The 15550-nt window shown below is 46.8% G+C and overlaps 1 protein-coding gene across 1 annotated transcript in view; it reads left to right on the forward strand.

Annotated features, from left to right (window-relative positions):
- Window positions 1–793: 793 nt before the first annotated feature.
- LOC124150190 (protein virilizer homolog) overlaps window positions 794–15550 on the forward strand; it is a 45274-nt gene continuing 30517 nt past the window's right edge. The window contains exons 1-13 of the mRNA XM_048397395.1: window positions 794–871; window positions 2033–2145; window positions 2497–2583; window positions 3336–3384; window positions 4028–4178; window positions 4750–5766; window positions 5889–5983; window positions 6216–6290; window positions 6474–6563; window positions 6737–6906; window positions 7793–7872; window positions 8702–8862; window positions 9431–9652. Of these exons, the coding sequence (XP_048253352.1) occupies window positions 806–871; window positions 2033–2145; window positions 2497–2583; window positions 3336–3384; window positions 4028–4178; window positions 4750–5766; window positions 5889–5983; window positions 6216–6290; window positions 6474–6563; window positions 6737–6906; window positions 7793–7872; window positions 8702–8862; window positions 9431–9652 (2376 nt within the window). The 5' untranslated portion in view covers window positions 794–805. The remainder of the gene's footprint in view (window positions 872–2032; window positions 2146–2496; window positions 2584–3335; window positions 3385–4027; window positions 4179–4749; window positions 5767–5888; window positions 5984–6215; window positions 6291–6473; window positions 6564–6736; window positions 6907–7792; window positions 7873–8701; window positions 8863–9430; window positions 9653–15550) is intronic.

The following is a 15550-nucleotide window of genomic DNA, read 5'->3' on the forward strand; positions in this document are numbered from 1 at the left end:
TCTAGGCAAAATAGTAACGTTTACTGTATTTTCCGTGTATTGTATTCGCAGTAATAAGCGCCCTGGGGTTCGTTACACAAAGCGATTGTAGTGCTAAGGTGATCTTAACTTCCCTTTAACATAGATTTACAACTGGCATCTTAGAAAATTGACAAACACAATTATTACAATATTACACAGCGAGTTAATTTGTTGAGTTAATAAGCTGTAGTGAACATACTTACATGTAGTTTAAACATCGATTAAATATTTTCGATAATAGATACCAGTGTTAGAAACTAGTATTTTTAGTCCACTAGACATCATAATGTTAACTACAAATTTTGTAGTGTGCAGTTTGGCAAGGACAATAGGACGAGTGATTTGTTTCGGAAACATAAAAAAACCACCCTTCACGCGATATCTTTTTTCTCTTTCTAACCAGAGACCAGTATTTGGTCCATTCAATGGACTAGTTCGTATGTTTGAAACTATGGAGGTATGAGCCAATAAAATTGTAATGATTTAATAGTTGCGCGAAAACATCCTTCAATGTCTTGGACTATCCCAATTTAGATTGAAAATCTGTTCAGCGGGGTATATGAACCTTTTAAAGGGAGAATCGTCTAAGGATACGGTAGGCTGTTTAGTTCTTGTCGAGATAAATTTGAAAATTGTATTAAAAAAAAACCTGAAATAATTTTCTGCATGAATATTGACACGCTTGGTGTATTCTTCCCCATGTGGAGTTCAAGCACGAGCAGACAACATCTCGCCGACTAAGGGAGATAACTAGGGATTTAACGTGATTCAAGCGAGAAGAAACATGGCCGACGTCGATCGGCAGATCGAACTTTTGTTCTTTGATACCTTTTCACATGAAAATGCAGAGGTGATAAATGTTCAATATACTTTGCACGTAATTTCTTAGACGCAAGGGAAGATGGACACAATGTTGCATCGTTAATACTGCCACTGATTTGCAAATGCGCCTGTTGCTGTTTTCGTCACATGGCCCGCTTAAAACAAATCTGTAATTTTGTAAAACTGGACGATGCAGGGTTGTTTACAATGACGCCAGGATGTAGATCTGGAGAGCAAACATGGATAGACTGTCCCTTTTATTGTTTCATTGATCCTCCTTGGATTATGTAACTGTCTCGGCGCTTGAGGAAACGACATCTCTATCATGTCTGTGTCGTCCCATTAGGCCTGCCATGTTTACTGTCTAGGACATGTAGCATCCCCCTTATTGTCTACTCACTTGGGACTCCCGACGGCATACAGGAACGTCTCCCGAGTAGGACAGTGAAACGAGCAACATTGCAATTTTCTGGAAGCAGCTCATTTCGCTAATAAATTGGCTCAGACTGTGGCTCTCCCTCCACTGAACTTTTATGCATCTTTGATCCTTTGGGTTAGTTGTGTTAGGATTAGTGTAGGTTACCAACAACTCTATCCTCATCCCTTGAATGTCCAATCAAGCAACCCTTTACAATGAGTAGGGCGAGGTACCTCTTTGGGCACCACTTGCTAATCTGTTCCCCTTTGGGTTAGTTGTGAGTGAGGGTATGGGTTAACCTCTTGTTTCACAAAATAATCCAATGTAATGTGGGAAAATCTGTACACCTTTTATGAAGTTTCTAACCCTGTTATTAGGAAGGTTTAACCCAAAACTAAACAAGGATGATCTGTGAAATCTTGTGGATAGATTTCCTGGTTAGAAATATATTATACTGATGAACATATGAAGTTCTTTTAAACAGGTCAACACACACATTTCCATGAGTAGCAATATACTTTACATGCTTTATCATGTTTATGCATGTTATGATTTAGCAGAGGTGTTACTGGATCCCAGAATACACTGAACCTAACATGCTTAAGCAGCTAGCATGAAGTATTTCATGGTATTTTATATCATGTAATAATGTGTATCTTTAGCTTTTACATATGGTTCATATGACATGTCACATATAATTACTTTGTCAACATGGTCAACAATGCTCACAAAATCTAATTACTAACTTGACATTTTTTTGTTTTCTTATAGGAGCTTAACTTAGACTTGGTACAGTTCCCTTGCCCAGTGATAATCTATGAGGTACGAGTGATTCCACTCCGAACACAGGTCCAGGCAGACTTTCCTGGAGGCGTGAGACTTGGGTAAACAAATACATGGTTAACTTTGTTTGTTTGTTGTTTAACACTGCACTCAGCAATATTCCAGCTGTATGACGGTGGTCACATGGTTAACTAGTCTAATGCACTTCATGTTACTTTAGACAGTGATCAATATTCTCCTCTACATTTTCTTGATACACTTTATCATGCGACAGAAGAACCAAGGAAAGATGAACATGATCATGATGATTTATCAATTTAACTGAATACCGTAATCACACTTGTCAGGTATAATGATCATAGTTCATAATCACAGATGCAACATCGTTTTATGTGATTTGATAGGGCATGTCTGCGTTCACATATTCTAAATAGTACTTGCTTGTGTTGCAGAGCTACCAATCCCTCGTCATTCAAGTTGGAGTTGTATGCCAACAATCTCAGCACACCAAATGCCTCCACCTTTCAGAAGCTGGGCATGTATGTATATCACACATTTGTATCTGTAATGTTAAAGTCACATGACTAGTGTTCACAATGATGTGGGTCCATGAGACTTGCTTCAACACTTTTTGATCTGGAAACTCCCAAGTCTGTAGCTCTTAACATGATGTTATGCCAAGGTCCCTGGACTTTTGACCGCCTCCGTGGTCTAGTGGTAGAGCGTCCCCCACCGAGAGCGGAAGGTCCGGGGTTCAATCCCCATCCGCGTCATACCAAAAGACGTTAAAAGATGGTACTTGTTGTTACCCTGTCTGGCGCTTGGCATTAAAGGGCTAAAACAAGGACTGGTCGGCTCGGAGTCAGTATACTGTGTCTGAGTGGGGTATTCATGTTAAACTGCGGCATGGTATCTCAGTGTACTAGCACTATAAATCGGCATCAGTCTGGAATAGTACAAGCAGCCACACACACATGTGCATGCATGCCGCTATATAAGTGCAATAATCTTGGACGCGACGTTAAACCCAATTTCACCTCACCTCACCCTGGACTTTCATTCTTAATTATCAGCGACTGTATTAGCATGATTAGTCATGTTGGTTGTTAATAGTTTTGTCAATAGCACACCAGTCACATCTGGGATTTGTGTTGGCAGATTTGTCAAGATGACAGGCTCAGTGATTGAACGTTGTTCATAATATCAACCAAATTGTCTGGCTCACTCTGAGGAAACAAACATAGTATCGAGTGGTGTATTATGAACGGCAAACACTGGTTGTTTATTTCAGCCTGGACTACAAGGAGAATGTCACAATTATGATGAAGCCAGATGAAGACGTGAGTTTGATTTGATTGGTGAAATTTCCAAAATGTAAACTTTTTCTGGTTCATGGTAGTATAGTTATAACTACTGTGCTGGCACAATCAAGGTCAAGATCTGTGTTAGAATCAGCAACCCATGCTTGCCGTAAAAGGCAACTATGCTTGTCATAAGAGGCGACTAATGGGATCGGGTGGTCAGGCTTGCTGACTTGGTTGCATGTCATTGTATCCCAATTGCGTGGATCAATGCTCATGATGTCAATCACTGGATTGTCTGGTCCAGATTTGATTATTTACAGACCGTCGTCGTATAGCTGGAATATTGCTGAGTGTGGCGTTAAACAAACAGTCAAGGTGACTTTTATTTAATTATAAAGAGGAAGAGCCTTGAATGCATTGACTTCATCTTCAACCTACAATTAACTTAGTATTCATGTGTGTAATTTGTTTGAAATTGTTTATTCCTTGCAAATATATGTGTATTTAGCAATGTGATACACTATACAAAGTACACTCTAAATTGAAGGATAAATCATTTTGGTTACTACATTTAAGAAACAAAAGAGTTTCCCCAAACTGATTTTAGCCTAAGAGATGTACATGTTTCTGGCACAGACTGTACATGTATCTTCCTGCTAATGTCTGTGTATGTGTGTAGGTGCCGACTGATGGCTTGATACTGAAGGGTTGGTACAACACACTCACCCTGGCAGTGTATGGCAGCATGACAACCGTGGTGATGAAGCCGGAGAGAGAGTCCCCACCCCCTCCACCCCCACCAATACCAGCACCCAGGCCAAAAACACAGGGTAAGTGAGACTGGAAAGGGATGCCCCCTCCACCCCACCACAACCAGCACCCAGGCCAAAAGCACAGGGTAAGTGAGACCAGAGGGAGAAGCGCCCTCCCCCTCCACCACAACCTGCACCCAGGCCAAAAGCACAGGGTAAGTGAGACTGGAGAGAGATCCCCCCTCCCCCTCCCTGTCAACCACAACCTGCACCCAGGCCAAAACATGACTTTCGGCACATTCTAGTATTTAGTAAGAAATCAGGAAAAATCTGCAAAAGGAAACTCTATTGAAGTTGCATGTTTTCATATTCAACACCCCGTGCTTGTCCTCTAGAATGACCTGGCTGAAATGTGGTCCAAACAGGGTGGATCTGTCTCATGCTATCAACTACTTGTCTGGCTGTCCAAGACTTGAATATTTACAGGCCAACTTATTATTCCTGAAATTATGTTAACCACAGCATAAGCCTTCCTTTCATTCGCTCCAACACAGGTAGGTAACATTTGTGAGAATTTGAAAGAGCTAATTATTTGTGAGATCCAAAAGCAAATGTAGAAACCTAATAATATGGTGGTTTTGTTTTCCAGAGAGCCGTGCCTCCAGCACTCCCGACTCCCACCAGGAAGTAGAGGTGAGGCCCCCACCCAGACCTGCACAACAGCATCCTCTGGATCTCCTGGAACAGGCCGTGCAGCAGCAGCGCCAACAGCAGCAGCTCCAGCAGCAGCAGCAACAACAGCAACTTCAACAGCAACAGCAAGTTGCTCCACCCCAGGCACAACCACCATTCCTACATGCCCCTCCCAACCAGGCTCCACCACCTCAGCCTGTGCCACCTCCTTCTGTCTCTCTTGTCCCCCCTCCACAACCTGTCCCCCCTCCAGACATCATGTATCGCTCCGTCCCTGGGGCGTTTGATGCCCCACCTCAGCCGGTTCCACCCCCAGCTATATTAGAACCTGTGAGAGACTTCCCCGCTCTTCCATCAATAGCTCCTGTAGAACCACCTCACGATCCCGAGCCGCACGAACAACCTCCCAGAGAGTTCCGAGACTTCCCACCGGAACCAAAGGAGCCATATGACTCGAGGGAGGAAACCCGGTCCCGGGACTCCTACGACTGGGACTACCACAGAGACAGGGACCGTGATAGAGATAGGGATGTTAAGCCTCGGAGAAACTCCAGAGACAGTGACAGTCGAGATTATTCCAGTTCCAGGGAGAGTTCCCGGGAGCCTAGAGACTACCGTGATAGAGACAGAGACAGAGATTATTATAAAGAAAGAGATCGGGAAAGAGAGCGAGACAGGGAGCGAGACAGGGAAAGGGAACGGGATAGGGAACGGGAAAGAGAAAGAGAACGGGAAAGGGAAAGAGATCGGGAACGGGAAAGAGAGAGGGAGAAACAGAGAAGGGAAGAGAGGGAACAAGAGAAGGAAAGGGAACGTCTCCGGGCGTTTGAGGAAAAAGAGTCGAGACCTCGCAGTCCTCCACAACCACCGATTCGGAGAAGGTCATTTGAGCGATCAAGGTCAAGGTCACCTATCATGCGTGAAGTGCGGCCCCCTGAACCACCACCACCTCCAGAAGAAGAAACAGAGCTGGGTATGTCTGTCATCTACAGAATTGTGCTTTGCAGTAGAACAGCGCAGTAGAACATTGTAAAGATGCAGGAAGAATTGTCTTATGTTTATGTTGGTAACAAATTTTGTTTGCTTTGGTTGCAGGTGAAATCCTGGATGAGGGCCAGGATGAAATCTATGATACTCTTACCCCAGATCAGTCTCCCCTTGATGCTCTGTTTTCTGATGGAGAACTGCCGGTATGTGTGCAGGATTTCATGCTTGTTTAGACCAAAATAACATGTCTTGTTTTTGGTGGCATTAGTTTCTGCCAAATATCAGATAGCTGAGCGGTGTCAGGTATTACCTAACCTCTCTAGAGGATGGATATGTTTTCTGGCTTTTGCAGTTTTGTGATATGACTGAAATGATGTTCAAAGCTGTGTTAAGCCTCGCTCACGCATCTAAACCCTTCCCAACCACTACTTTCAGGAAGGAGAGGATGGAGGCTATGAAGACATCTCGTCAGAGGACGACCTCATGGGGGAGGACGCAGACATCATTCCAGTGAGTCATTGCCAAGATAATCTAAAACCAGGGACATCTTTTAGCAATTCTGGAGTTTATGTATGTTTATTTTTAAATGCATTAAGCTATGTGTATACAGTTTTGAAAACAAATGAATCTTTCATAAAATAATGTTTTGTAGGAATGTAATTGTCGTGTCATTGTTTCAAAATGTTGTTGCAGGGCATGGATATCTACGAGCTGGGTGACGAATCGTGGACATATCCAGGATCTACTTTCAATCCACTTCATACATTCATATCTCCGCTGGCAGTAAGTAGTACTCAGGGATTATTCAGAACCTACAATCAGTCAAGATGCCTTTGTCATAAAAACCCCTTTGACAGTTATTGACAGTTTTACTGATAAGCCATTTTGAATGAGACTATTCCCAATTTGCCTACACTTAGTTGAGAATCCTGGCTAAATCTGTGTTTGTGTGACAGACTTTCTGTGACCCGTCGTCGACCCTGTATGAGCTGGAGGTGACAGCGCTGGAACAGGCAGATGACAAGTCAGGGGAGACAACTGAAGAGGGGACAGATGAAGGTCCAGAGGAAGCTGTCAAACTTGGGAACGTCCTGAAGCAGTTCACTGACGATGACAAGCATGATAAGTAAGATGGACGCTTGGTCTGATGAGGCTAAACTATAATTTCTCAAGCAGTGTTCATGTGCCATCTAGTTGTTAGGATTTCATTGGACCATCATGGATCCAATTTTTTGTTAACAACAAGAATAAGGTAACCCTTTACAAAATGGCTGCCAACATATGTTTTCAGAATCCAGAAAAAGAAATTACCCATAAGAAAATGGTTATCTGTTTTTGAACAATTTTACAAGGAAATTGCTTGATAAAAAGTGTTCGGAATTAAGCAAGAAAGTCCAGGGGTCCTTGTCATAAACCTAATGATAAATCTATAACAGTTACTGGGTGCCTAGGTTAAAATAATGTAGGAACAAGCTCCAAGACCCCAGGACCTTCTTAATTTTGAACACTGATAATGAAAAATGATGTTATCGAGTAGGATTCCTTCAGTTTGGGCAATGGAGTATATCAAGAGTTATGTGAGAATAGGGGACACGTGTCATATGGCTTTAGCATCTCTGTCATGTAAAACTGTTCCCATATGCCCTCAGTATTAACTCTGTTGGGATTACAAAGCAGACTCCATGCAAGAGGCAACTAACGGGATCATGTGGTCAGGCTTGCTGATTTGGTTGATGCATGTCATCATATCCTTAATGTGTGGATCGATGCTCATGATGTCAATCACTGGATTGTCTTTTTCAAGACTCGATTATTTACAGACCCCTGTCATATGACTGGAATATTGGTGAGTGCAGCGTTAAACAAACAATCAAACAAACAAACAAACCTGTGCTTTGTCTTGACCGAATGCCATGGCTGATGTTTGATGAGGGGAATGGCTACTTGTCTGCCTGGGTTACTGAATCTTATAAATCAGGGTATATAATGCCAATTCTCTTTGTGTATTTCAGGTGGGTTGAAGCTTTAGAAAATGTTCCTGGGTACCTGGTGAAAGGATTGTCCTACCTGTTGGTCCGACACCACAGGACAGGTGAGTTCTGAAACATCAAAATTCTGCTTGTTGGCTTGGTCCACTTTCCAATTATACGCTACTCAAAAGAAATTAAGAACACCCGATTCTTTTATATTACTGTAGTTAATCTGTCATGGCTTGTAAAGTAACTATAGTAATATGAATAAATCGGAACATGATGACCACTTCCATGATCCAGTGGAGAGACAATTCAGCCAGAAAGTGGAAGGTCCAGATGGTCCGCAGTGCCATTAAAAAAAAACATTAAGAGATGTTACTTGTTGTTACCTTGCCTGGCGCTCAGCATTAAGGGACTAAAGCGAAGAGTGGTCAACGTGGAGCCAGTTCTTGGTGGGATATTGCTATTGCTTGATTATTGCTCCAGATGTGTATCATTCATGTAATATTCGGGGGCAAGGGTGGCCCAGTCGTCTAAGGCGCCGCGATTCGCTGTGCAGAGTTGCGTCCCTTGGGCATGTCAGAAACCTTTGATTGTGGGTTCGAATCCCGGTTCGCCCCGATTATGTTTCTAGTTTTGTCAGCACCATACCCGTGCTTGTAGGTTTCACTGAAGTGGTAAACGTCTGAGACCTGCATCACTTCCGGCTTTCCTCCCACATTAAGCTGACCTGCCGTGATATAACTGGAATACTGTTAAAAGCGGCGTTAAACCCAACTCACTCACTCATGTAATATTCAATGTGTGTGATATCTGAGACCTGCTGCACTTCAGGCTTTCCTCCTACATCAAGCTGACAAGCTGGGATGTAACTGCTGTGATTAAAAGCGGAGTTAATCCCAGCTCATTCAATCACTCACTAATTGTGTGGCAATCGTTTCTGTCCAGATGTGTTGAATACACTTATGATGTGGGCAATGGATGGCCTTGACCTTGAACAAGCCATGCAGCAACCAGAATCGGCATTCAAAGTGCGTCACCTGAAGATGGGGATACGGCTTGCCGGGAGCCTGTGCAGCCTCAGTCCGGACATCTCACTCAGCATGCTGGTGAGTCCTGCAGCCTTGTCTCACATCACTCAACAGTTATCTTATAATGATTCATAGATCATATAGCATTGGTCCATGCATGGTACTCTCACTGATAAAACATCAGACGTCTGCAATGAAATTCAAATTCATCTTTGTTGTAGTTTACCAGTATGTGAGAAGTGTACTATTGGTGTGGTGGGAGTAAACTTTTAAAAATAATGCTAAATGTGACATAAACTCAACTCACTCCCTCATTTGGACCGCCTCTGTGGTCTAGTGGTAGAACGTCCACCCGGAGAGCGAAAGGGCCGATCCCTGGCCGCTTCATACCGAAATTCATGAAAAGATGGTACTTGTTGTTACCCTGCCTGGTGCTCGGCATTAAGGGGCTAAAGCAAGGACTGGATGGTCGGCTCAGAGTCAGTATACTGTGTCTGAGTGGGGTATTCATGTTAAACTGTGGCATGGTATCTCAGAGGGCTAGACTAGTACTACAGCCACGCACGCATGCCGCTATATTAGTGACCTTAAACCCAATTTCACCTGACTTCACCACTTACTGACTTGATCAACAATATGTCCACAGAAGCGGGATGTCCAGCACAAGCTGCTCGACCTGTTCCTGTCCCCGTACATGGCGTTCAGCGTGAAGCAGCAGATTGTAGCCGCTCTCGACAAGACCCTGTGCTTCTCCAGTGGTCTGCTGTGGTTCCTGGGCAAACACCCCCAGCAGACGGCCAAGAAGGAGGATGGCACGGAGGCTGTGTGCTGCTACAGGAGGCTGATGGACATCATGCTCACTAAACAGGTAGTCCAGCATTTAGGTGGCCTTGGAATCTGTTTTCGTTTGGTACAATAGAAGAGTGGGTACTTTATTGTGAAGCGTGTGTTGGGCACCATTGTCAGTGTAGGATTTGTACACACTATGTTACTCCATTGCTCGTGAATACGTATGATCAAAGAACCAAGAGAGAGAAAGCAGAGTTTTAATTAAATTGTGTCAAGAAGTGTTCACTGAACAGCTAGCCATCTTCCCGAGGCAAGTGAGTTAACTGACTATAAAAGTCCATTCTCTTTCTGATTAAATCCTCCTTGGGGCACTTATTGCATTTTCCTTGCTCAAGAAAATCTATATGACATAGTTGTAACCATTTTCCTTAATAAAAAATGTTACCACACAAAAAACTTCGTTTTTGTATGATATACGACCACCCTTACGGGGCCTCATCCCCAACGGCGCCTCACGTCAGGGGGAGCAACTCTCACCCAAATCACTTTCCTTATGTCATCTGTAAGAGACAGACGTGTTGATTTTTCACACAAGACAAAAATAAGAGAAATCTATCGTTCGACAAGAACCATGGCTGACCAAACTGTATGTATGGTACATTTCTTTCATTGCAAAGGCGTAATACCTCGCATTGTGAAGTTATAGAGTTGTAATAATACGCCACGTGCACGGTACCTTTGAATTCAAATGGCCGTAATGGCGTCCATATTGTAGTTCCACGGGTTGATACATGTAACACCAAGGCCATTAAGAAACGGCTCCGGGTTTTGTTATATCATACAGCATTGGTCTACAATTTTTTCCTTTACAAAACCCAAGGTGGTGTGTTAATTCATAAACTACACTTACCTATTTTACGGGTTTTACACCTTAGCGCGTAACACGCCCCTTTGGTGTTATAATTATACTACGACATTGGCTATTAGTATCGCGTTACAAATCGCATTCTACATTACGCCTTTGCTTCTATTTTCACAATTTATGCACGTATCTTTCCGATCTTTATATCGCACTGATACACGTTGATGCCCTTCCCGCCCACCTCAGAAATTACGGTCTTGTTTACAAGACCTTCAAACTGTGTACGGGTTGTTCTAAGACAGGCACGAACGCTGCCTAATATGTCTGGCGGAGGACATTGCCTTTACCCCCCGGGGCCCCCAAAAAGAACAAGTTGACTTGTTCCACTTTAAAGAGGTCTATTAAAGGCGGGGGTAGATATCAGATCTACTAAGACATTCCCCCCCCCCCCCCCCCTCCCCATCTAAAAAGGGTAAAAAAGCTGCCGAGATTGTCTCCCCCGCTCCCTCTCCGGGGGCCGGGGGAGAAGGCTCGAGGGTCCCCGTAGTAAGCACTGCACCCTCTCCTGCACTGTCTTTGGCAGACTTTTCTGCGTTACTTAAGTCGCAGATGGCGTCGATGATGGAGGAGGTAAAGTCTCAGCTCCGAGAGGAGATGCGGACCGAGCCTTCCCCGTTGTCGGCGCCGGACGCGGCTTCGAGACCTTGTGATATGCCCGGCGTCGGCCGAGGCAGGCCACTTGGTCTCGGGGACGATCTCAGACCGGGCTTCGGCTCCGGCTCGAGGTCGCTCCCCAGCGTAGTGGTGGCGGGCACCGGCCCGTGCACTACCGACGCACAATTTTCCCTAGCGGAGCCAGACGCCTCTTCCGAGGCCGAGGTGTCCACTAGTGGATACCTAGCCCGGAGCCAGGTTGGTTCCCTTTGTCTCGTGGACGATCCGAGACCGAGCTTCGGCTCCGGCTCGAGGTCGCTCCCCAGCGTAGTGGTGGCGGGCACCGGCCCGTGCACTACCGACGCACAATTTTCCCTAGCGGAGCCAGACGCCTCTTCCGAGGCCAAGGCTTTCACTAGTGGATACCTAGCCCAGTGCCAGGTGGGTTCCCTTGAACCTCCGGCACCTCGGCACCGGGACTCGGCCTCGGGCCGGGTGCAGAGACACGTGCGGGACAGGATTGTCCAGGTACTGCCTCAGGTGGCTGCGCCCATGCCAGAGTCGGAGACACCCAACTTGACTAAGGTCAAGCAGGGCCGGCGGTTGCCCCCCCTTTCCCGTGTGCGGTGCGGAGTTGAAGGCTGCTTACATATGCTTCGAGGAGCAATATCATAATGCATGCCAACAGCTCCGTGTGTCCGTACACTCCGCGTATCTGTCGGCTGTACAGAGGGAGTTAGCGGGAGAGGGGCCGGCCGACTCTTCGGAGTTGGCCGCGCAACTAACGGAAGTTCAGTTATCTTGCGCGGGACGCTATTCGTAGCTGTGCCTCGCAGATGATGTGCGCTGTTATGTGCATGCGCAGGCGGTGGATGTCGGTATCTAAATACTCGACTTACACACGCCAAGACCTACTTGCTTTGCCGTATAAGAGGGTGCCACCCTCTTCTCTGGGGCTCATCAGGTGGTCCGAGAGGCTGCTCAATTGTATACTTCCATCAAAGACTCATAAGGCCTTGTTGGAGGTACCAAGCGTTAAAACCGCGTAAGCGGGCCTCTCCAATTGTCCCCTCCTACGCTAACGCACGGGTCAGACGTCCACACCTGCTTGGAAGCCGCCGCTTCCTTCAGGTATAAGGGCGCCGGGAGGAGCAAGAGAGGCACGGGCCGGGGCAAGGCAGCTGGTCGAGGCCAACAGCTTTTTCGCGGGGCTGGGAACGATGGGTTCCCATTAGCGCCCGAAGAGCCCCGGGTGAACCCACAGTCGCAAGTTATCGGGAAAACTCATCCGCTCCTCCACTTTTCCGGGATAAAGCACACTCCGGTGCCTGCTACCCGAGAGAAGGCGGAATTCCTCCGTGCCGAGGTCGACGCACTTCTTATGAAAGCTGCGATCGAACCGGGTCCCGAGGGACAGGAAAGCGAGGGCTTCTACTCGACTTGTTTCCTAGTCACCAAACAGTGATCTCAACTGTCGAGACAGGAGAATGGCTAACGTCAATAGACTTAAAATACGCCTATCTCCACATACCAATACACCCCGAGTTCAAGAAATACCTGAGGTTTTCTTTCGACGGGAGGTGTTATCAGTTCAGGGTTCTACCATTCGGGATCTCCACGGCCCCGAGGGTGTTAACCAAGCTGATGTTGATTCCCGCCCAAGTGGCCAGGTCAAAAGGTCGGTTCTGCCATCCGTACCTCGACGACTGGTTACTAAGAGCTCTATTGCAATCCCTGAGTCAGATAGCTACACAACAAGTGATAGATATTCTGATCACTCAAGGGTGGATGGTCAATCTCAAGAAGTCAGATCTGAGCCCCACTCAGAATCTAGTCTTCCTAGTGGCTAATTTCAACACGGTGAGAGGACGTGTATCTCTGTCACAAGATATCAAGTCCCTTAAGCGCAAGTCACACTGCTCGTACATGGCTCCAGTTACTGGACAACATGGCGGCGACAGTGGATTTGGTCTGGCGGGCGCGCTTGAGAATGAGTCCCATTCAACAAGCACTCCGTCGACTTCGGGCGAACTCGGAAGATCTCGAGACTGTGCTCGAGACTCCGTAGTGGCTCATTACACACCTCCAGTGGTGGACCGAGGTGGGGAATCACTCCCGTTCCGTCTCTCACAGTTCAAACAGACGCGTCACTCTCCGGCTGGGGAGGCGTTCTGAATGATCACACTGCCTCGGGACTATGGTCCCAGCAGGAGATCAAACTGCATATCAATGTGCTAGAACTGAGAGCGGTCTGGTTGGTGTTCCAACGCTTCCCGGATCTGCTTCGTGGCCAAGTGGTTCGTCTAGAGATGGACAACCAAACGGCGATGACTTACATCCGGAAGCAGGGGGGAACGGCGTCTCCGTCGCTTCGACGAAAGACGTGGCAGTTCCTACTATAGTGCGACTCTCACGATATCAGGGTGCTACCTGTTTATCTCCCGGGGGTGGACAACGTCCGTGCGGACGCTCTGTCTTGCCGGATCCTCGCTCCTCACGAGTGGAGGCTCGACCCGGGGATATTCGGGATTTTCTCCCTGTTATACAGGTCGTTACAGGTGGATCTGTTTGCGTCTGGGTTAAATAACCAGACACCAACGTTCTGCTCCCGAGTCCACGACCCGAGGTCGGTGGCACCGGACGCCTTTCAGCTAGATTGGACGGACAGTTCTGTGGGCATTCTCCCCAGTACCTCTGATTTCCAAGGTCCTGTCTCAGCTAGGCACTCAGCCTGCGCGACTAATTGTGCTCCTGGCACCTCTTTAGTCGGCGCAGAGTGGGTTTCCAGTAATACTCAGGTTTCTGGCTCAGCCTCCTGTTATATTACCTTTACGACCGGACCTCCTATCCCAGAACGGGGCCCTCCACCCGAATCTCAGGATTCAATTGGTGGCTTGGCCACTGTCAGGAATCGCCTCCAGAAGAGCGGTATTCCTGCACGAGTTGCAGACACAATACTGGCTTCGCGGAGGGATTCGACAAACGTTCAGTACGATAGATAGGCCTGCTATGCGCCCTGGTGTGTCGATAGAGGGATTGCAGATCTTTTTTCTGCAGATCTCGTATCCGTGCTTGAGTTTCTCCAGTCGCGACTAGATGACGGCCTGGCCGCATCAACAGTCCGAGGGTACTCTACAGCTATCGCAGCTTTTCACGTCCCTGTCGACGGGGCACTTCTGGGTGCACACCCATTAGTGCAGCGCTTTTTAGCAGGTGTGGACAGGATCCGACCGCCAGTCCAGCGGATCAGTCCCCCTTGGGACTTGTCAATCATTCTCGATTGGCTGTCCGGTCCTTCCTTTCGGGATCTGTCGTCTCTCTCTCTTCAGCTGTTGAGCTGGGAGACGGCGTTCCTTGTGGTGGTAACGTCCGGCAGACGGGAAGGCGACATTCGTGTTATGTCAGCCGATCCCAAAATAACTGTCTTTCATGGGGTCGATAAATATCACCGGGACAGTCAGTTTTCGTCTACCGGACTATTACCGTCCTAGGGTCGCACACGATTCCACGTGAACGGCTCCTATTGAGCTACCTGCTCTTTCACAGCCTTCCTCGTCGGGGACCACTGCAAGACATGCTCATGTCTTGGATGTCCGCACGACTCTCAAGGCCTATATCAGCAGAAATATGGGTGTCCGTAAGGATAACCAACTATTTTGCTGTTACTGCGGTAGGAAGGTTGGCTCCCCTGCGAGTAAACAATCTATCTCGAGGTGGATAGTTTCAACCATTTGTACAGCGTATACGCTTACAGGGAGGGACCCCCCTACCAGGTTGAAGGCTCATAAGGTTAGAGCAGTGGCTGCGTCAAAAGCGTACGCCGCGGCTCTGCCCCTTGAGCAGATCTGCTCTGCGGCTATTTGGAGCCAGCCGAGCACGATTCATCAAACCTTACCAACTCGACAAACACTCAAGCGAGCGTACTCGGTTTGGTCAGTCAGTTCTCCGAACTGGGCAAAGTTCTAATCTCTAGCTGATTGAGCATTCGAGATTTTAGACAGTCTTCCGGTTATACTGCTCAGTAATGGTCCGGATTTTATCTTCTGCGGTCGATAAATATCAGTCCTTACTACTCGATAATACTCGTATTTTGCGCACGCACTCCTTCGATCCTCGGGGACCCTCTGGCCTAGCTCAGCGCTGGTTATGGTCTCTCGTGATCTACGCCCTTATATCACTTGTTCAAAAAAGTGTGGGGGGGTGGGAGGTGTTTCGAGTTCTCAACTTATGACAAGCCGCAAAAACAGGCTTTATCATAATATATGGTCGACCACGCCCTGTCTCTAGCCCCCGCCTTTCGACGGTGGTGCCTCACGATAAGGTTGGTTCCATTTATTGAACTTAATATTTTATTCTGTTGAATAATCAAATACAATGTATTTATTTACGCCTGTTGCTGACGGATGCCACTTCCTAGATTATCTTTGGGAGTCTGTCTTGATGCAATAAGTGCCCCAAGGA

The sequence above is a fragment of the Haliotis rufescens genome, unplaced genomic scaffold, assembly GCF_023055435.1.
Source record: "Haliotis rufescens isolate VD_foot unplaced genomic scaffold, xgHalRufe1.0.p SCAF_17, whole genome shotgun sequence".
NCBI lineage: Eukaryota > Metazoa > Mollusca > Gastropoda > Lepetellida > Haliotidae > Haliotis > Haliotis rufescens.